Raw genomic sequence first — 20,577 nt, 5'->3', positions numbered from 1 at the left:
GGAAAAGATCCAAGACTATGATAGTTGAACTTATCAGAATGATGAGTAGTCTTGATATTACAATAAAATAACCATGCCTTATCATATACATTGAATTATGGTTATTTCTTATAATAGATATTAGCATTGATCTTTTGTCATTCTTAAGCTTCTTTTAACTATGCCTTCATTGTTCCATGTGGCTCTAATAAACAATTTGTCAAATCTTCTACTATAAGATTATTAACTTTTAAAAAGTCAAAAATATCAAGTCATAGATAATAATTATAATTAGTAAAAAAAGTATTTATTGACTAAAAGAATGTACCAAATTATTATACACAAACTCTACTAATGGCAAAAGAATTGTACAATATACTTCAAATATTGCTCTAAAACTTAATCTATCTATTCTATTTATCTATCAATTTAAGGATGAGAAGCCAAAGAGAGCTTTATATCTACCTTTAAAATCTTGAAAAGAATTCTCCAAAATCTTGATTCAAATTGAATCCACTTATTTGATATTATATCTTTGAGTAATCCATAATAGCAATGGATATTGTCAAAAAAACTTGGTCGTTTTTTGTCATGTGATAGATTTTGAACATTGTACAAAATGTGTCATTTTGATAAAATAATCTACTATCATAAGTATAGAATCATATAAACCTAAGATTGAAAGATCTATAATAAAATCCATAATAAAAAAACAGAAGAGTGAAGAATATGTCAGATGAATATTTTCCAACTCGCAGGGGACGACAACAGGGGTCCTAGCCCTCGTGTAACAACCTGATACCTCCCCTGAAATTAATCACAGTGCCAACTCAAGAGTGTTGGATTGGTACCATCCCGACGGGTACAAAGCAGTGGTACTCATGAACCCCAATCCCCTTAATGTCTCAAGTGTATATCCTTGGGAATTTTTTACCTGCGAGCAGTGGTGGTATTCAAACATCCCATGTTCATGGGAATGTTGGCTGAATCACTGATGGGCCTTGAACAGCCCAAGTAGCCAGAGAGCCCTCTGGGCGCCTCATCACTCCATAATGGTACCCCAAAGATCAATTTTGCTTTAAGATTGGTGTTCTTAAATTAAGTCACACTTCGTAGCATAAGTGGGGTTGATCATAACTTGGACGTACTTCTGAACTACTTAGGTAAGTAATCAATTAATCAGCATTAAGCTACATGGTGATGCAATTCTAATGCCGTGCCATTTATTCCTTCAAGTTGCTATACATTGCATCAGGCATTGTATGCAGATCCTAGGTGATCTACGGCAAACTGTTGTCACAGATCTCTTCTCTCGACACGGATAACGGAATATTCTCCGTATTGTTTCCAAAGCGTGCCTGGCCCCATGGATGAACATGCATGAACTTGGGGTTACCCTAGAAGTAATTAAACAGGGGTGATTCCTCATTCTTCTCAGGGGTTAAAGTACAGAAATGTGCGAGCTGTCTTATTAAGCCTTTTGTACAAAAGTTGTATGGGGATTGGTACTCGTAGCGTACCCTCAAACTGGCTCAGTCATGTAGCTCAGCCAACTTCCTCATCATTTTAGTAATCTTCAGTAATTTCTTCACTTCTGCAATGAACATGGAATTCAATGCTGTAGCTGGGGTCCTGGGTAGATTGCTAAAAGTAGCGCAAATCCGGATAGTTTTAATCCTTGAATAATCCTCATGTTAATTCCACGAGAAGTACGTCGTCCACAGTTTGAGTGGGATTGATGTCTCAGCGAGACGCTGTAGGTGATGGTTTAGTTGGCACTGACTCAATGTGTTGGGGGTTCCACCTAAATCAACCTTTGCGGCTCACGCTGGCTCCCCTCCACGATCTCTGGATATTTTTTGGAGCATCTTCCTTTTGAATTTCTTGTGGCCATGACAACGCTAGGTATAAGTATTGTGGTTCCCCAATCTAGTTTAGTTTAGTAAGCAAATAGAAACTGCTGGCGATCGTATCAATATTTTCGTGATTTTAAGTGGTTTTTGTGACTTTCTGCACGAAGACAATATGTATCTGAGCTTAAGGTGACGTGAAGGTACGCGGAGCCCCTTGATTAGGTGATAATTTTTGGTTTACTGAGGACATTGTAAGTGTATACCAAGCTGCTCATGATGTCGTCCAAGTGCCTCTTTCTGAAAGCAGAGTTTCTTCAGTTTTGCAACCTGCAGCTCAATCCCATAGTCAAGGATAGCGACTGCTTTTCGTAGGCAAAAACACCCCAAACATCGTAGCTATTAAGCTTTGTTCCTGTTCCAACCTCTGGAAGCAAGATGTTGCTGCGTCGGCACAGCGCCTTTGAAGGTTGATTAGTGAGAGAGTATTAGATAGTTGCTGCTCTGTCGGTGTCGTTCGGTCCGACGATTTTCACCGATCGGAAGGTGTTGGTCAAGCTTCTACACGAAGTTGTTGTTCGGGGAAGCTAGTCTACCTTGCAGGTAATTTGTAGACAGGAGAATAAGTCTCTCAATTGAAGAGCTAGGCGTTTCAAAGGAACTGAGAGAAGTGAAGTACAGGAGGGTTCAGAGTTTCAGTCACTTGGGGAGACAGCCTTGACGTTACTACTTGCAACAGATGAAGGTGGTGGGGGCCTGTGCCCATTAGTCACCAGCTTTGGCACATGAGAATCTAAGTGGCCAGTCTTGCTTGCACTATCGACAAACCTCCTATGTCTCTGTCCTTCAGATTCTTCACGCAACTGTTGGCTTCTTTGTCTCAGAATTTGTCGACGGACAAATATGCAAGGATCGATAGATCAGTCTCCTCTTAAGCTCACTTTCACTGAGCACTCGGTTTTCTTGGAAGACCTTGTAGTTCGTCAGTTCGCCTTCCTGAAGCTTGTCAAGTGCAAAGGCGCAGGAGTAAGCTTCAATTAGTGAACACTCGTTTTGAACTTTATGCATGTTTGATAGTTTCATGAATCTACTTGTGCGCTAGTAGTCGCGCACCAAAGACTTTTTGGGAGACGCTGAAAAATTAGTACTATTCCGCTACAGTCTAGCTATGGTGTGGACGAGCGTGTAAACATTTTGATTTGTATCAGCAATATGTAAACACCCCATTCTTCTAATGCCTCAGTTCTCGTCCTCGGATTAGTGGGGTTTGAGAATATTTTCCTGGATCTGGAAGTCTGGTAATATTTTTCTGATCATCAGCAGTGATCCGGAGCTTTTAAATTTATTTCACACTTTCATAAATCCATGATTTGGATTCCCATTCCATGGATTCCCATTCCAGCACGCTCGTATAAAACGCTTACGCCGGTTGATCTCGCAGCAAGGACTACAGGACACCATGAGAGCAGCAAGTTTCTGCAAGGGAGTGCTAGATGAAGAGTGGTACACGCCCGAAACCTCTCTCATGGAGTTGTCTTCGTGCTCGTCCCCTTATGGGGCACAAGATGCTCGGTCAAATTTCAGCTTGCTCGACTCCTCCCTGAATTATGACAACGACAAGCTCATGGCCAACTTCCGCCCCGCCCCGTCTGGTACTTTAGGCATAGGCCAGCCCGAGAGAAACTGTATCCTTAGTGATCTCGCATGCACTGGCCAGAGCTCGAGTGTTGGCCTCGTCTCAAGTATTTCTCTAGGTCTTTAAGCAACCATGCATACTTCATCCCGTATGTCCACAGAGGAGTCGTTTGAGGTAGATGTAACCACTCGCGGAGGTGACTTGCTTGTTGGCGAGACAGTTCCACCTCCCATAGATCGAGGAGAGGCTGCACGCTTTTGTGAAAATGCCTGCTGTAACTCTCCATGCGCTTGTTTGTCTGATATGGCTCAAGCTTGTCTCTGATGTCGCCAGCGCATTCTTTCCCAGTCTTGTCTAGGTCAAATGCTGGTGCGTTCTATGCATCTGAAAATGAAGGTGGGAAGTTTGTGCGCTCTGTATTGGTGTTGCTGCTGGTGATGTTACTTAGGCTTCCACTCGGGATTACCGCTCCCTGGCTGAAGCTTGTCGGCAAGCCTGAGCCGAGGATGTCCATTGTGGTGCTTCGGCGAAGATGCCTGCCTGCAAAATCCCAACACGTCGCATCGTATCTAGATGCTGTATGATGGTTGCACACATTAGAGGTTACGATTTTCTATAAGGTTCCAGTGACACTTTCAAAATTGGGTATGGCCAACAGATGGACAGAGCCTCCATACTCGGTGACGCAATTGAGTACCTGAAGGAGCTCCTACAGCGCATCAACGACATTCACAACGAGCTGGAAGAAGCAAAGTTGGAGCAGTCGCGGTCCATGCCGTCCAGCCCAACTCCGAGATCCACTCATCAAGGCTACCCTACCGCCGTTAAAGAGGAATGCCCAGTGTTGCCGAATCCTGAATCCCAGCCTCCAAGGGTGCGTACCTCATCATCCCTCATCTTCATGCGTTTGCTTCTCATTACATAGATTTTCTCAGAATTCTCTCCTGCGCTAGTTAAAATGTCAAAGAAGATGCATGGCATTGCATTGCATTCTCCAGGCTTGATTTAGTTCCTGAGTATGATTTGAGGTTTCCACATGCGCAGATGGAAGTGAGGAAACGAGAAGGTCAAGCACTTAACATCCATATGTTCTGCGCACGTCGGCGAGGATTACTCCTTTCTACTGTGAGGGCACTTGACGCTTTGGACTTGGATGTGCAACAGGCCGTCATCAGCTGCTTCAATGGCTTTGCTCTAGACCTCTTCCGCGCTGAGGTAAGCAGAGCCAGACCAACCCCCAAACCCTAAACCTGAAAAATCACGCTGTCACTTGCAAAATTACAAGAGCTCGCGTGTGTACTAAGTGTCGTAAAAATGGCCAGCCTCTTTTGGTTCAGGCCCTGTACTGATGCACTTTGGGCGAGGTTTAATGGAATTGCCAGGCAAAAGATGTAGGCGTAGGACCAGAAGAAATAAAGGCAGTCCTGCTACTCACTGCAGGATGCGGAATGCATTCTTTGCAGTGAATTTCATCCTGAACATGGACACTACTCGAATTATCTTCTCCCCTGCGTGGTGAAATGACCTAATTAGTACCGTCATTCACAACACATGCAATTAGCAAGGATTTGAAGCGGACATTGTACTATGAGACTATGACCCGTTTTTGCTGTTTCGTATACGGTAGGGCCCGCAGAGCGCACTCCAGAGAGCCTGTGGGACCTGCACAATATGGCCAGTAGCATTAACAAGCCTTGAAAGCGTCACGACAGCGAAAGTTTCGTGGAAATCTCCAACACTTATATGATGTGTTTCCTAAGTACTGCCCCACTCCACATCTGCCCGACTTGTAAGTTGCGTGGCTGTATAAAACGAGATATTCTGTTGAAAAGTTGGACAGAACTAAGCACTGGCGAGACCAAAATGACAGGCCCATCTAGTTTTCGGTCGCCGAACCTTGACAGCAGCGATCAAGGCACCCTGTGACCCTGGAGTGCGGATCAAAATGGTGTCGCAATGTCTCGAATTTTGGAATCGGATCACGTCTAGAGTGATTTTCGAAAGCTCCATGGAGCAATCGAGCAATCGGAACCGTCGACATGCAGCAGCAGTAGCAGCTTCGATCCATGAGCCTCGCTGAGTCTCTCGCCGCCTGGAGCTTGTTCTCGTCACTTCAACCGCGGTTGCGACGAGGATGGTGATGAGCTCTTGGTGTGGGGACCCATGACCACTTGTCAACAGTCATGTTGTAGTGAGTTAACTTGATGGTGTTATTTTTTACCCCATGCACAAGGAAGGTTTAGTTTAGATGATGGATTTTTATTCTTAGATGAACCAAAAATTAATTAATTAATTAATGAAAGAAAGAAAGGAAAAACACACTTTTACATGTAATAGATCAAAATCTTACAAAAAAAATCAAGATTAGATAAAAAAAAATGTGTTGGATTATATCTTACACAGTAAAATAGAATTTTTACATTTAAGTGTTTTTAAACTTTTAAAAAAATACAATTTAAAAAAAAATAAAGTGCAAAAAATTTATTTACAAAGTTTCAATTATCGTATATATTTTGATTTTTTTATGTTTTCTTATAACTTTTTAATTGTGTAAATGTTCAATACATATCTTACCAAGAGACATTTAGATGAGTTGCTAGTGATCTTTTATATACATAAATAAATAAATAAATTGAGTTGCGATTGTTGAGAGATGTCCAATTAACAAATAGATAATATATATATATATATATATATATATGAGAATAATAAAAGGATACAAATTTTTATTAAAGCAATCCACTCTATCTTAAGCATCATTGCATCCTTGGAGCCCCTATCCCTATTCCCAACCATTCTCCATTCCCAACCATTGCTAGGGGTGAGAACGATAGTTGGAAAGAAGGGAATGGCTAGGAAGAGGGCATGTGGGTCGATTTAGTAAAAATTTGGCTCACTTTATCATTTCTCAATATACATGTGTATATATATATATATATATATATATATCATTTCTTAATACTTTTTCTTGATGACATAATTATTAAAAAAAATCAAAATAATAATTAATTACTTAGATATTTTTATTTGATATTAATTCTTATTTTTAAATATAAAATATATAGATAAACATAATGTAAAATATAATAAATTTATTTATATACTTTATATTTTCATAGATAGTATTTTATAAATTATTTTTTAAAGCACACTATGACTATTTAATTGAGCTCTTTTATATCATTATAAAAAAAATGTTAGCATAAGATATCAAATAATGTTTTATAAAACAATAAAATGATAGAAAAAAACAAAAACAAAAACAAACATCCAAACAACAAAAAGAAGTGTACAAGTAGAATTCAATTTAAATTTTTATTTGAGGTCCATTTTTTCAAGACACCATGTAACATGTTGAATATGAAAACTAATTAAAATATATGGATATAGTAAAATTTTATAGAATAGACTGTAAATTAAAATAAAATGAATTGAAGATTATTCTATGAGTAAAGTTTTTGGTGTATTCAAAGATGTAGTATGTTTATAAAAATATTGAAAACAACATATTTGTGAAAGATGAATATATGTATATTTGTATATATAAATACTTATTAAAAATATTTATCCTTCATTGATTAATTCTAATATATTCTTAAAATATTCTATAATGAATAAATATTAAGGAGGTCTTCATGCCTTAATATATGATAATAACAATGGCTAAATGAATCTATTTACTACCTTTAAATATATATATATATATATATATATATATATATATATGTGTGTGAAAAATATAATTTATTGTCTTTCTGACTTTACCAATAAATAATTATTGAACTTTGTAAAACTTATCTTTAGAAGGGAAGATAATATCACTAATATAAATATTTACCTAAAATATAAGAATTACATAGAAGTAAGTATTGATAGGAAGATTTGATAACATCTTGTAAAAAAGTATGAATGAAAATTTATTTTTGTACATATTTAATAGGTTAAAAATTAGTCAATAAATTAGCCACATGTTGTACAAATAAAAAATTAAAAAGTTAAAATATTTATTTTGATATATATAGTTATCAGTATTTTTAAATAGTGAGGGTATTAGATGATAATATAAATAAAAAAATTCAAGAAAATATTGTATACATTAGATTATTCTTCTATTCTACAATGCATTGCTCAAAAAATAGGTTAATTGATGGCATAAGTACTTAGGAACAAAACAAGGAAGAGCCAAATTTATAAAGAATTCTAATTCTTGAATTAACTATTCAAAGTTAATTCCATCGAATTCTATTTAATAAAAAATTTAACATTATTAATATTATTTTATACAAATCATAAATTATTTATTGATATTAAAAGATAGAAAAAAAAAAAAAAAAAAAAAACTTATCAAAAATTGATTAAGAAACTTATTACATCTAATGTTAGGAAATGGCCATTAAAAAAACTACATGGATGTTCTCAAAAAGACAAATTAAATCATTTCTTTTATGATAATGCTAGCAATAATGAACAACTCATTAATCACATTTCTTTGTATAATTTTTTTTATTATTATTTGAATCTTTAAGAATAAATTAGATTCAAGTTTTTTCAAATATGCAAGAAGGTATTTACTTTTCTATATATATTAGGAGTTGCCTATAATTGTGTAAAAAGTTGGTTGATAGTTAGAATTAAACTTCTTGATTTATATCAAATTTATTTTTATGATTCAACTTTTGATATGTAAATAAATTATATATTAAAAATATCATAAAACTAATTTATAAGTGTAAAATAACATATGTTTATATATGTATATATATATATATATATATATATATATAGTTAAAATATTACAATTTATATTTTATAAATATAAAATTAATCAAATATTAGACATGAAGCATAGAAAAATATAAATATAAATCTAACAATCACATAGAATATTTATCCCATAAGATCTTCTATAAGACCTCTTATACAAAGATAAAGACAAGTATATGAAGTGAATGTAGCTTCAAGATGTTAGTGAAGAGTTAAAGACAAACACAAAAAGGTAATGCAATTGTGAGACCCTTATAAAGAAATAAAGACAAGTGTAACAAAGGAAGGCAATGGAACAAAGTACACAAATTTGGTCACAATTGTAAATGCAAGACTGCTTGTCTACAGAGCTAAATCAAATCATAATAACCACAAAATCAAACCATGATAATAATTTATGGCTCAAATTGGAAAACTACTTGTTTTGCATGTCAATGACCAAAATATGTGGATCAAAGCAAATCAAAGAAATAGAATATAAGCATGCTACTAAAATATGTTATCTTATGTAGAAGGGGACACTTAAGTTGTAACAAATTAATTTGGAACAATCTAAATTGGACAAGTTGATAGGAGACAATCCGCCTTAATTGCTTCTTTAGATGAATCTACTTTTGTATATCTCTAATTTTTTAAGTTAACCAATCAAATCTAAGGGTAGTTTTGAGCCATTAGATAGAAAGACAATAGAGAATTGTATCTTCTTTCTTTACATCTAGTAGCCACTAAAGTTAGCTTGTTCATAGCTCATGCCAAATCTTTTTATTACAAATTGAACAACAATTTTTTTTAATCAATATCAAATGTATTTTGGATAAATGTCATAAAAATAACTTATGTCTATAAAATATTATTTACAAAAGAATTGCATTAATATTAAAACAATGATAAAGTCATCAACAACAAATTCATTCAAATGTCATCAATGTGTAAGATTTATCTCTTCAATATACATTGAATCATCTAAAATCAAGTCTATTTACAAAATTTTGTCAATCTTGTAGATTATTTTTGTTAACTTATTACTCAATTTCTTTGTCAAAGTACCCTAATTTATTTTTTAAAAATACTTCCCAGAAGTTTAAAAAATCTTATTATAATTGCCAGCAACTTAGATTTACAAAGACAAAAAAAGAACAAAACAATTTTGTTACTTTGATTGTAGGAATGGAAATTGGTTGCCTTAATATACTTTGGTAAAATGTTCAAAAAAAAAAAAAAAAAAAAAAAAAAACTCAACTAAACCTATAAACATACTAAATACTTTAAAAAAATTAACATAATGGAATTAAAATCTTAGAATATGAAAATACAAAAAAAGACATACACACACATACATCGAAATCACCTAAAAAGTTGGAATAGATCCGGAGACTTGGAATGAATAACGAAAAACTTAGTGTCACGATGTGCACATGGAATCTCTTCTCACCTTCTCCACGCTTCATCTCCGAAACCCTAAAACCACTCCCTTGGTAAACACACACACTTACTCACCACCTCATTGTTGCGAGTCGACGAAGAAAAACGAAGAAGCGGCGCAGAGTCGGCGACGAATACGACCCCAAATTCCCACGACCTCACGCCGAGGAACGAGCGGCGCCAATGCGAGTGAGGCGCCCGAGAGCATCATGATACCCAACATCATCAACGAAACCCACAAAGCGATCGGTGTCGGTGACAACAACTTCATCTTGAGAGGTGGTGGACGCGTGGGCGTTGAGGTCGCGCAATCAATGTGGAGATTGCGAGAGGGAAGAGACGCAATCAAGTTCGAAGATGAGGAGCATCGACTTAAACTTGGTCGAGGAGGAGACTGCGGAGGGTAGAGTAACGAACGCGGATGAAAGAGGAGGTCCTGTTGACGAGCAATTGGCCATCGGGGTGGAAAGGAGTGGCACAGGGACACGCCAGGATATGGCGCCACACAGAGATATGGATTTTGTAAGCCCTTTGCTGCTGCACCTCGAATGGGTCCCATGGCGATGGCGATGTCCACGCTCCAGTCGTGTGCTGTGTTCGCGTTGGGTTCGTCTGCGAGGATTGCAGCTGAGGGTTTGAGTGCCGGACGGAGATGGTCGGGTAGGAGCGTTCCGAGGGCGCCTCTGGGATTGAGCGCTCGCAATTCGTTTGAATTCTGCGGCGAAGAAGACGTGGTGAATGGACGTGAGGGAGTTTTTGATTTGGGTGCATCGGATAGGCAAGAGTCGCAAGGATTGGCTGCAGTCGACCTGGAGAGGTCGAGATGGGGGAGGAGAGATTGTTTGTTGGCAATGGCGATGAGTGGCGTGCTGGTTTCGCCGGAACGTGCTCGTGCCGATGGTCTGTTGCTATCTCTGTGCACTATCTCAGAATGGGTTTTTTGGAATTAGGAATATAAGTGCGAATTCTCATCAGAATTCTCGGATTTTTTCTGATTACAGAGACAGAAGCTGTGGATGCTCCGAGTTTGGAGCTGTACGTCGATGAGAAGGAAGGGTTCAAGTTGCTGCGGCCAGCACTTTGGAACAAGGTAAATGAATCTGACAAATTCACGTCGAGGGTGCCGTGGTTCGAACTCTTTCGCGCTTCTACAAGCACCTCTATGCGCTTTGATACATGCCTGGGCTTTGACACAGAAGCAGTTGTCTGTACATCTGCACCAAAATTCACACATTTTATTGATGGCGCCATCCTTTACCTTACTGTACTGGTTTGAAATTCCTTTCTGTTTTTGTCGCCTCTCGTGCTTCTACTGTCTTTCAGGATTTCTCGCTAGGATTTTGTGTTCTCGGGTCCTTTATGCCTCTGTCATTGCGCTGCTGCACATGTTTCAAATATGGCGGGGGGCTTGATTTTGGATGTCCTCATGAGTTACAACGCTTGCGAAGGACCATTCTAATCTTACAGTGGCACGGAGCTGGGACTGAATCATTCATAACATATCAGCTAATGGCTTGGTTGTGAGCTGCTCACCACGAATACTACATCTCTCATTACAACCGGAATGCAGGTGGAAAAAGCGGGAGCGACCGTTCTGTTCGAAGACCCGGCAAAACGTGGGAACACCATCGGCGTGGTAGTGAATCCAGTTCGAATCGCTTCACTCAAAGATTTTGGTAATCCGGACGTTGTTGCAGACAGACTCATTGCAGCGGAACGCAAAAAGGTGAAGTCCTACTTCACTACCATATACGGATTGCTATGTTGCAGATGTTTAATTAGATTGAGCTTGTTGTAACAAAGACACATTGCGCTGGCTATGGTGTAGCTCTCAAACTGTCTTTGAGGTTCTGTTTATTGAGAACTGGGTTTTTGTGAGTGCAGCCAAGCACAAACGATGCACAGCTGGTGCGTGTCCTGGAGCGACAAGCTCAAGGCGACACCCCACTCTACATTCTGGAGTACACTTTGGATAGCACAAGGGGCCAGAAGAGAGTGCTCTCTGCCGTCACGGTGGCCTCCAAAAAGCTCTACATCCTCAACATCACTTATGTAGACAGCCCAGCTGCACCAGCACCTGCAGCATCGGCCGAGGCCTTCGAGCAGGTTCTGAATTCCTTTGATTTGTTAGCATAGAGCCTCTCGTGTGCCGCATGATTCATTTGTTAGTATATCTCTTCCACGTGTGGTGTGTTTTCTGAAGAGGATTTTCAAGCTGTTTCTGCTCGAAGCTCCTGTCGGTGAACCTTCGAGATAGAATGTGTGTCTGAATTGTCTTACGAGCTTCATTTTCACACACACACACACTGCAGAGACATCCATTCATTTAGGAATCCAGGGAATTGTCGCACAATGTGAGTTTAAGCTCCTGCCGAGGCAACGTATTGTGGCAGATTATCAATCTAAACTTCATTCTTACGGAGTAGCTAGATTTGATAAATCGATCACATTCTTGAGGAATTTTTAGGTATGATTTTTAATGGCATCTAATAAATACCCATGAACTTTTATCCATTGTTTGGTCTTCACTGTTATTGCAATCCTTTTTTGACGATCTCAACCTCAGTGTAACACTCTTAGTTCTGACTTGTACTTTAGTTTAAGATTTTGTCATTGTTTAGGAACAAAACTCATTTGTAATTCTCCAAACTGTAGCACAAGGAATGATTTGGACTTTAATTGTGTTATCGTGGTATTTGTCTATTAGCATTTGGTGTTTTGGAACGGAGGAATGATCTAACATTTCATTTAGCATATGCTAGTAGAAAAAAAGAATATACAAATGAGTCTGTCATTGAAAATACAGATTTGATAAAATATCTCAACATATCTTCGAACAAGTGTATTCAAAATCAACACCTGTTTATAGTATGATGGTTGAAGTATAGGAAAACGATATCTATTTTTATCTCAATGAATAAACCTTTCTTGTCATGAGATTGGATTGATAAGTACTTTCATTCCTTTGTGCAAATTCATAAAAGAAAGTTTCCTTGTGGAATGTGATAAACATTTGACAGAAAAATAAAAACTATATCCTTTGTTATTAAAAATGTACATAATGCTACTAACAACTTTGAAAAATTATTGCAAATCTATTGTTGTTCTTTTTTTGAAAAAAAGAAAAAAGATTAAGCCTCACATATATTGTTGGAGTTCATATAAAGAGGTCAAGAACAAAGACAAATAATTTCATATATATATATATATATATATATAAATATTAAGGAATGTTAAATAGATCTAAGTTTTTACTAAATCAACCTACCAATTCTAAGCATCATGAAAAAAAATTATGATTTCTAGATTCATTTCTCTGTTATTAAATTTGCAACCAATAAAGACCAACCACATTGATAATGATTACCATATTTTTTCATCAAAGGTGAATCTATTTAGTAAAAGCATGGGTCTATTTAACATTCCCATATATATATATATATATACTATTTTATAATTTTTATTTACTATTTATGTGTTTGTCATACATGAAGTCAACAAACTTTCAAACTATATTCCTTGCTTTTAAATATATATATATATATATATATATATATAATAGGTATTCTAACATAATAAGAGAAATTTTGTACTTGCTACAAATTGTTTTGTATTATTTGTGAGAATTAAACACAAAATTTTATCCATGGCTCAAACTAACTATTCATTGTAGTAAATGATGTGTCAATGATATGTATAATACTCCATAAGTAGAATTCGATGTTAATCAAATTTTAAATATAAGATCCTTTATCTATAATTAAAAGCATCAATATTTATAATATGTATGTATATATATATATATACATATATATATCATGTTAGAAAACTGCAACATCAATCCAATTTTTTATTAGTGGGAACTTGTACCCTGAAGGAGAAATAATGACCAGTTTCTTCTTTTGAGGTTATTTGATTTTATTTATTATTTTATTTATTATTTTTTGTTGTTATTGTTGGTGTTACAGTCGTAAATTTATCTCTTCTTTTCTATTCATTTTTTTTTGCATCATGGAAATTTTACATATCTAACCAAAAATGTTGTGATAAAAACTTTTTATTTATTTATTTATTTATTTTTACTACATAATTTTCAAGATCATAATATTGAGATTTAAAATGTGAATTTTTAAGACACATCAACTGCATCTTTGATTGATGTTTTTAATTAATGTTTTTTAAGGTACTCTTTCTTCTATATATATATATATATATATATATATATGTATAAGCGTAATCAAAAAAACACATAACATCAAAAAAGATACTTTCATAAGCATCAAGGAAGTATTTTTTTGTAATGAGTTATGTATGTGTATATCTATTTTTATGTATATTCCATTACATACAAGAGTCATTTAATTGAATATATATATATATATATATAATTTTATTTACGTAATTAACCTCTTAAATATAAACAAAAAAAAACTCCTACATCCCAATTGACTTGATGTCTACTTGCAAGTATGCAAAGTTTATATAAAAGCATTAATTGATGTCAATCATCCCACTACAAAAAAACCTTGGTATTTAAATCTTATAATATATTATAGAGCTAAGAACAACTAATGGTCTTTTAGCACATGGTGTATTCATACAATATTCATTTTTGGTGATGAAAAATTCTCTTTTATTTATTTAATTCAGTTTATTTATATTCTCCCTTGTAAACATTAAGAATAAGCATCAGAGAATCGAACAAAAAAGAATACAATACCTCATTTTCCACTTTGAAAATATGAAGCACTTCCAAATTTCAAACCACTACTCAAAATATCAGTTCTACACAAAACAATAATTCACCATCACTTAGTGTGAAGCACAATTTGCAAACTCTCACAAATGCTTTAATGATAAAATCCACTTGAATCAAATGCACATGGAATATGACGCCACTAAGCAGGAAGCGGACAAGTGGAGCTCGACCGTGTCAGCACGCAAAGCACTAGAATGACGTCACGCTCCAGGATAGACCGATTCTGGAGCAGACGTGGCACAACTCCCAAGTCACCACGAAAATGCGACGTCTGTCTCCGATACCCACGATTCACAATCCTGGCTAACGTAACCGGGAAATACAGATCCGGGTATGTGTACTGACAGAGTCGTGATGAGTCCAGGGTATGAACAGGTATAAGACGAATATTGAAGGGTCGGCGTCGTCGTCGTGGTTGTCCTGGGTGCGTCGAAGCCCCTCCCTGTTGTTGTTGCGAGGGGGAGGGGGCCGTATAGAGAGGGCGATTCACTAGAGACTACTGCGGCCACGAGGCCTGACTTGGATCTACTCCACTTGTCGGTTACAGGTAACGCGTTTCGCTGCCGTCCTGTGTGGATTTCTTATTTCTTTGCTGCTTCTAGGTCGCTGAATTGGCGCGTGCCATTCGTCACTTGTCAGTTGATTTCCGTCGTTCTTTATCCCTGCATTCACCTTCTTTATCAAGTCGGTCTTCGTGTTTTCGCAGATTTGAAATTCTGTCTGCGCAGTTAGTTTTCGTTTTTCGCTAAATCTCGGCGGTGGAGTTTTGAGGTTTTGGAATTTTGTGAGGTGAAGAAGAAGGAGGAGAAGAAGAAGAACCGTGTGAGTCCGTAACTAGGTGAGATGTAGTGGTGTTACGAATTCGGGTGAGAGGGTCGATTTGGTTTGTGTTTTTGTGATGTGACAAGGATAGTGGATTATGTTTGAGATTTTTGGCGTTTTCGGTGTGGTTTCAACCATGCCGTAGCGTATATTCATGTTTTCGCTGTGATGTGTAGTTTGGGCTTTATTTTCTTCAATCGCCTTTAATCCTCGGATCGTGAAGTATCTCGAGCGACTGGCTTTCAGAGATAATCGTGTTGAAGTTAGCTGTGTTGGAACTTTTGAGTGTGTGATTTGGTGAGCTGGTGTTCTGATTCTTAATTGCAGAATTTGAACTCGACGGCTTGTAATTTAGACACAGAGAAGTGGTGTCTGAGTAATCGGATCAATGACGATTCTATTTCAGTTCGAATTAATTGATTTAAAGCAACGAAGCTAGATATTTCTGTTCAATTTTCAATTTGTTGTTTGGTATTCTTTAAGATATATTTTGAATATTGGTTCAGGGTTTGATGAACGGTAGTAGGGGATACTGAACAGGATCATCTGCAATGGATACAATTTATAAAAGAGTCTTAATCTTAAGAATCTGTCTCATGTTTGAACTTATCTCGAAAGCCGATTGATTTAACCAGAAGCGGGTTTATACAAATTATCGATCACAAGAAATGTGCACTTAAGGGCGATTTGAATGACGCAAGATTGGTTGAGTGAGTCTCAGTATAGAAGTGCATTGAATTAACTTTCAAAGATTGAATATGTGTCCCATATTCACGGTATATATATGTTTGGCGCCAGGAATCCTTCACTGTCTGGAGAATAAGCAGCGATCGTTTGTTATTGTAAGTCTGAGTCCATGTGAGAACGAAATTTGAAGTTGAATTTATTCAAGTCAGTTTTCGTCAATACATAGCCACACTAGTATTGATGAACGGTCGCTGTGGATTGCCTCAGACAATCTGGCGGACCTTGCAAGACGAAGGCTGGGCATGGGAAGGTCTAGTGGTGGAGCTTTTGATGGAGCGATAACATCTGCCTACGGTTCAAGTGGTAAGGAAGAGCCTTTTGGCCCGAATGTAAGTGATCGACCTCGTCGTAGGACAATGGACGACCCTCCAAGTTATTATAATTCGTATTGGAATCGCTCGTACTCCAACAATCAGAGGTCGTGGAGCACAGAACGAGACCAGCGAAGAGGGGAGGGGACGCCAGCAAAAAGTGGCTTCTTTGTTGTTTTTGCATTTTTTTCATTTTTCGGTACGGATTCTTCCCTGAAGAAAATGTTTATCATTCTCAAGATTCTGACTAGGTTTATTAGCTTTCCATGGTTTGATACATCTTTAAGTTTCGTTTTGTTTATGATATCATGGAATGCGATCAATTACATTTTTTTAAAAATTATTATTTTACTAATTGCTTACTGACATAGTTTTTACTTTTTCCTGATGACGATGAACCAGTGTCGTTGTGGATGATATTTGGCCTTTATGGAACTCAAGAGCTGGAGATGGGTATGTTCTATTCGCGGGTGACAAAGGCCAATTCCTTCTTTGTTAAGGAAATAAAAGTGAGTTCTTTGATTTTTGTTAGTGCTTGATAGTTATTTCTCTTGAAATCAGAGTCAATGGTAGTGATTATAAATAACCGATGAAACATTTACAGTGTGTACTACAGTGGAATAGATTTGGAATATGGGTTTACTGAGCAAGTTGTGAGGAAATAATTGTGTCAGGATATTCACTTTTTAATCTAACTTGAGATTTCTGTAGATTCTTGTTTGATTAACAACTTTTTCTTATTGTTTGGTTAATTTAGGTACAAAATCTCCGGGACAAAGGCCCAGTTGCTCGTTCGTTTTCAACTCGCCCCGAGCTTGGTTCTTCATATCCTGAGAAAAAGACTATTGACGATTACGTCATTGAGAAGAGATCTCATAAGGTATTTTTTGTTGCTTTTTCGTTAGCATAGAATTCCATTCATTGTTGTATGCTTCTCCTTATGCTTTGCAATTGAGTATATTTAGGTAAATCTTAGCATCTGGTGCTTTTGTGTGCATCAATTTCAAAGAGTGGCATGTTTGCAGCGACACACATACTGGTTAAATAAGGGCTCGACTTTGGAGCTATCATGCACGTTGCAGGATCCTTCAAAAGGCAGCTTGATTGTCGCTATTGTGAAAGGTTGATTTCCTGGCATCATCTATTTTACAATTCTCATACTGAGTTTCAATTGTGATCCAGAGTTTTACTTACCGAACTTTCCTGGTGTACTTTGTCCCTGATAATGAGATATACTCTGAGCTTCATGTACCTTGACAATCTCCTTTATGAATTAGAGCTATGTGCGTAGCATTAACTGGATTGCTCTAAATTAAAGCTCATCTCATTACTGGCACTTTTTTTGCTTCTGGGTTGATTTCAATTCTTGATGTATCTTGTCTTTATTGAAGAATTTTATCTCTTTTATTGATGAGATAAGTAGCTCAAAATATATTTGAAAAATTTCTAAGTTAAAATAGATTAAGTTTGATACCACTGAGCCTCGAAGTTTGTTTCTACAACATTTGAATCTGGGCTTATAAAGGGTTTGCGATTTCTTTTTGTAGGTGAAGATGGATTTCAGGATTGGAAAGGCGATCCAGCTAATCCTACTGCGGCACTGAGGTGGAGACGTATTTCTGGTATGTATCTGCGAAATAGTAAATGCCAGAACCCCCTGAAAGTGATGTATGTGTACACAATTGAGCACACTGTGTATTGGAGTTGCAACTCTAATGATCAGCACGCTGAACTATTTTTCAGCGAATCACTGATTGACTCTACTGATGAATGGTTCAGAACGAGTAATGGTTTAAGGTGGTCATCACCTTGATGTGCAGACAAAGGATCGCTGAGTTTTAAGGTGGAAGAGGACGATGATTATTGCGTAGTGTTCGGCAATCTTAATTCTATTAAGTTAACTGTAAGTCATAGGTTTCTTTATTCTTGCCATCAGGCAAACGCTGAGATGCTTTATGGAGAAAATATCGACTTTTTCAAAAAATATTCAGATCATTGAAATAATTTGTCACATGTGGACAGTTTTATAATTTGAGGTTTATGTTCTGGTTGTTTTGGTTATAGTAGTCGAGTGTTTTTGGTATTTCCATGAGTAGTGTTCCAAGAGTCATTGTTTTAAATCTCCGCAAAATTGTGGCTTAGTTGTGATAACCTTACGGCTTTTTTTTCCTCTTCACGATCTTCTTGTTGCTTTTGATTCAGATATCCATCGATCTGCAGTTAAGCTATGTGGTTTATTCCACCGAGAAAGCGGATTCCGTGTGTTCTTCTCAAATCACAGATACTTGCCATTTTCCACTTTCACTTGGGCACACTTCCTATGTGTTACTAACATCTCCAATCGTTGACCTGGTACTTGGTTTTGTTCTCATTCATGATCGCTTTTCCTACATATAGTTGTACTTAACTTCGTTGATTTTGAGCTGTTCACTGTGAGCAATGATTGCTGAAATCTGCAATAATAGTTCAATTAATCTTTTTCATATTCAACTCCAAATATTCGGGCACCACTGAATTTTGATGTTAGGTTTAAGTAAGGGTTTTGTTGGAGTATATGGTATGTAAAGGTCTTAGTGTTTAGATATTCGTGAATCTCACTACTACCTGTGGGTATTGGATGCTTGCAGCATGGAGTGGATATTTGGAAGATTAAACTGTCGTATGTACCTCGCTGGATCACTTATATTTTTTGCTGGGGTAAGTTGATATCGGGTTCAAATCCGGGTGAAGCTGTTTCTTATTGATTGTTGACTTAGATGCCTTGGAAAATTTGAACATACATTGAAGCATTTTTACATGTAGCTTCCGAATTGATTATGCGAGAGTACAAGCATCTACTCCTTATGGGATTTTAGGTGTCAAAGTGCGGGTTTCATATGTTTAACACAAATAAAAAGGACAAGTTGTGCTACATCCAAAACGTACAATTTTTTGTAAATATGAATGAGGCAGATTTAAGGATTGCAGAACAGACGGTGCATAACTTTGTTTTGGAAAATATTGCAAGAAAGGTTGGGGCTCTTGAAAATTCATCTGCTTCTATATATTTGATGCTAGAACGTTAGTAACGTAATTTGTGAAAGCATTGATGTTTATCCTAACTGTTCAAATGAAATAGATGCAATGTGGTAACCTCTTATTGCAACGGTAGTTCATAAACACTTAAGTCATTCCCTGGAATATGTCTTTATGTGTTGGACGTATATGCCATAAATTTAACTAAGAGAGCATTGGGTTGATGTTGGAATTCCAATCGTATTTGTATGTCACGCAGGTCTTGTTGCTGCGGGTTTGCTCTTCACCATGGCTTTTGAATTTCGACAAAATGGCTCCCAAGCTACCGTAACTCAAGAAGTTACTCCTCTAGTCTCAGAAGATGCTGCTCAATTCCCTGCAGCGTCAGCCCCAGTTGACTACTCAATGCAAACGGATGAAAATAACAGTGGGACCGCAGGCATACCTGAGAATCAGCTTTGCACCTTATGTTTGGATGCACCGAAGAACAGTTTCTTCGATCCTTGTGGCCATAGATGCACGTGTTACTCATGTGGACTGAGGTAATCTTTCTTCGACCAATTTTATTTTTGTTAGTAACTATGCTGCAGGATATTGGTATCGATATTCTGATTTAATCCACTTTGTTTGGCAAATTGATCAAGAACTCTTTTATTGTGCCGTTCATATTTGTAGTAGATGTGCAGTTTGCTTTTTATTTCTGGAGACTAACGTTGATTGGTTGACTGCTGCAGGATACAAAGAGGCGACTCAAACAGATGCCCTATATGTCGGCAAACCATCCGGACTGTGCGGAGAATTTATGATGCTTAGCTTTTGTGGGTTCTTATCTTTTATCCATACCCTGTTTGATATGTTCAACTGACCGGTAGCTTGTTAATATTTGTAGTTTTGAAGCAAAGCGTGGGGTGGTGAACTGCTTGCCTGTGCATCCACATGCTTTTATTTTTGGGAGTGTGCCAGGCGCAAATTACACTGCATGCAAACGAAAGTGTCGACACCGTTCTGGTCTTCTATCAAGTTGAGATTTTTTGCCTCCTTTGCAAACACAGCATTGTCATGAGAATTGTCGATGTTTGCAAATGCATAATGAGAAAGAAAACGATGTGGTTCAGCAACACAGACCGCCCAATTATCTGTTTGGTTACGGTTTGGTAGGCATGCGCCTAACCAAAACGCTTCAACTTGCAATTAGACTAATGTACACCTTACTATATTCATGTGTATGTTCGTTTGTCCACATCTAATTATCATTTCTGTTCAGAATAGTGT

General features: G+C 37.0%; 3 protein-coding genes across 9 annotated transcripts; all 3 read left to right on the top strand.

The window, feature by feature from the left end:
- Positions 1 to 1,594: 1,594 nt before the first annotated feature.
- Positions 1,595 to 5,964, top strand: LOC112285597 (transcription factor SCREAM2). 7 transcript variants are annotated; one of them, XM_073535615.2, is made up of 4 exons: positions 1,595 to 2,432; positions 4,124 to 4,339; positions 4,510 to 4,680; positions 5,093 to 5,964. In XM_073535615.2, the coding sequence occupies exons 2-4, from the start codon at positions 4,124 to 4,126 to the stop codon at positions 5,210 to 5,212; spliced, it is 507 nt and encodes a 168-aa protein (XP_073391716.1). In that variant the 5' UTR covers positions 1,595 to 2,432; the 3' UTR covers positions 5,213 to 5,964. The 7 variants fall into 7 exon arrangements, with proteins under 7 accessions (XP_073391716.1, XP_073391713.1, XP_073391717.1 ...); XM_073535612.2 differs by having other exon boundaries at positions 1,595 to 2,855; XM_073535616.2 differs by having other exon boundaries at positions 1,595 to 3,332.
- Positions 5,965 to 10,186: 4,222 nt separating this feature from the next.
- Positions 10,187 to 12,165, top strand: LOC112285278 (psbP domain-containing protein 2, chloroplastic). The gene is made up of 4 exons (XM_024525952.3): positions 10,187 to 10,551; positions 10,653 to 10,741; positions 11,222 to 11,377; positions 11,536 to 12,165. Exons 1-4 carry the CDS (start codon positions 10,200 to 10,202, stop codon positions 11,785 to 11,787), a joined length of 849 nt encoding a protein of 282 aa, XP_024381720.1. The 5' UTR covers positions 10,187 to 10,199; the 3' UTR covers positions 11,788 to 12,165.
- A 2,439-nt stretch (positions 12,166 to 14,604) lies between these two features.
- On the top strand, positions 14,605 to 20,425 carry LOC112286079 (E3 ubiquitin-protein ligase APD2). The gene is made up of 12 exons (XM_024527630.3): positions 14,605 to 14,741; positions 14,806 to 14,957; positions 16,187 to 16,489; positions 16,693 to 16,799; positions 17,048 to 17,170; positions 17,316 to 17,412; positions 17,838 to 17,912; positions 18,111 to 18,193; positions 18,493 to 18,642; positions 18,918 to 18,987; positions 19,565 to 19,847; positions 20,040 to 20,425. Exons 1-12 carry the CDS (start codon positions 14,605 to 14,607, stop codon positions 20,116 to 20,118), a joined length of 1,659 nt encoding a protein of 552 aa, XP_024383398.2. The 3' UTR covers positions 20,119 to 20,425.
- Positions 20,426 to 20,577: the final 152 nt, after the last annotated feature.

Source organism: Physcomitrium patens, chromosome 8 (genome assembly GCF_059467195.1).
Source record: "Physcomitrium patens ecotype Gransden chromosome 8, ASM5946719v1, whole genome shotgun sequence".
NCBI lineage: Eukaryota > Viridiplantae > Streptophyta > Bryopsida > Funariales > Funariaceae > Physcomitrium > Physcomitrium patens.
This window is presented reverse-complemented; position numbering and strand designations above follow the sequence as displayed.

Excerpts from the sequence above, each read along its gene's own strand:
- LOC112285597 (XM_073535612.2), top strand. The coding sequence starts at position 2,733 with ATGCAAGGATCGATAGATCAGTCTCCTCTTAAGCTCACTTTCACTGAG. Across the intron at positions 4,340-4,509 it reads CTGAATCCCAGCCTCCAAGG|ATGGAAGTGAGGAAACGAGA; the intron begins GTGCGTACCTCA and ends CCACATGCGCAG. Across the intron at positions 4,681-5,092 it reads TAGACCTCTTCCGCGCTGAG|GGCCCGCAGAGCGCACTCCA; the intron begins GTAAGCAGAGCC and ends CGTATACGGTAG.
- LOC112285278 (XM_024525952.3), top strand. The coding sequence starts at position 10,200 with ATGGGTCCCATGGCGATGGCGATGTCCACGCTCCAGTCGTGTGCTGTG. Across the intron at positions 10,742-11,221 it reads GGCCAGCACTTTGGAACAAG|GTGGAAAAAGCGGGAGCGAC; the intron begins GTAAATGAATCT and ends ACCGGAATGCAG. Across the intron at positions 11,378-11,535 it reads TTGCAGCGGAACGCAAAAAG|CCAAGCACAAACGATGCACA; the intron begins GTGAAGTCCTAC and ends TTGTGAGTGCAG.
- LOC112286079 (XM_024527630.3), top strand. The coding sequence starts at position 14,605 with ATGACGTCACGCTCCAGGATAGACCGATTCTGGAGCAGACGTGGCACA. Across the intron at positions 16,800-17,047 it reads TCTTTGTTAAGGAAATAAAA|GTACAAAATCTCCGGGACAA; the intron begins GTGAGTTCTTTG and ends TGGTTAATTTAG. Across the intron at positions 17,413-17,837 it reads GATTGTCGCTATTGTGAAAG|GTGAAGATGGATTTCAGGAT; the intron begins GTTGATTTCCTG and ends TTCTTTTTGTAG.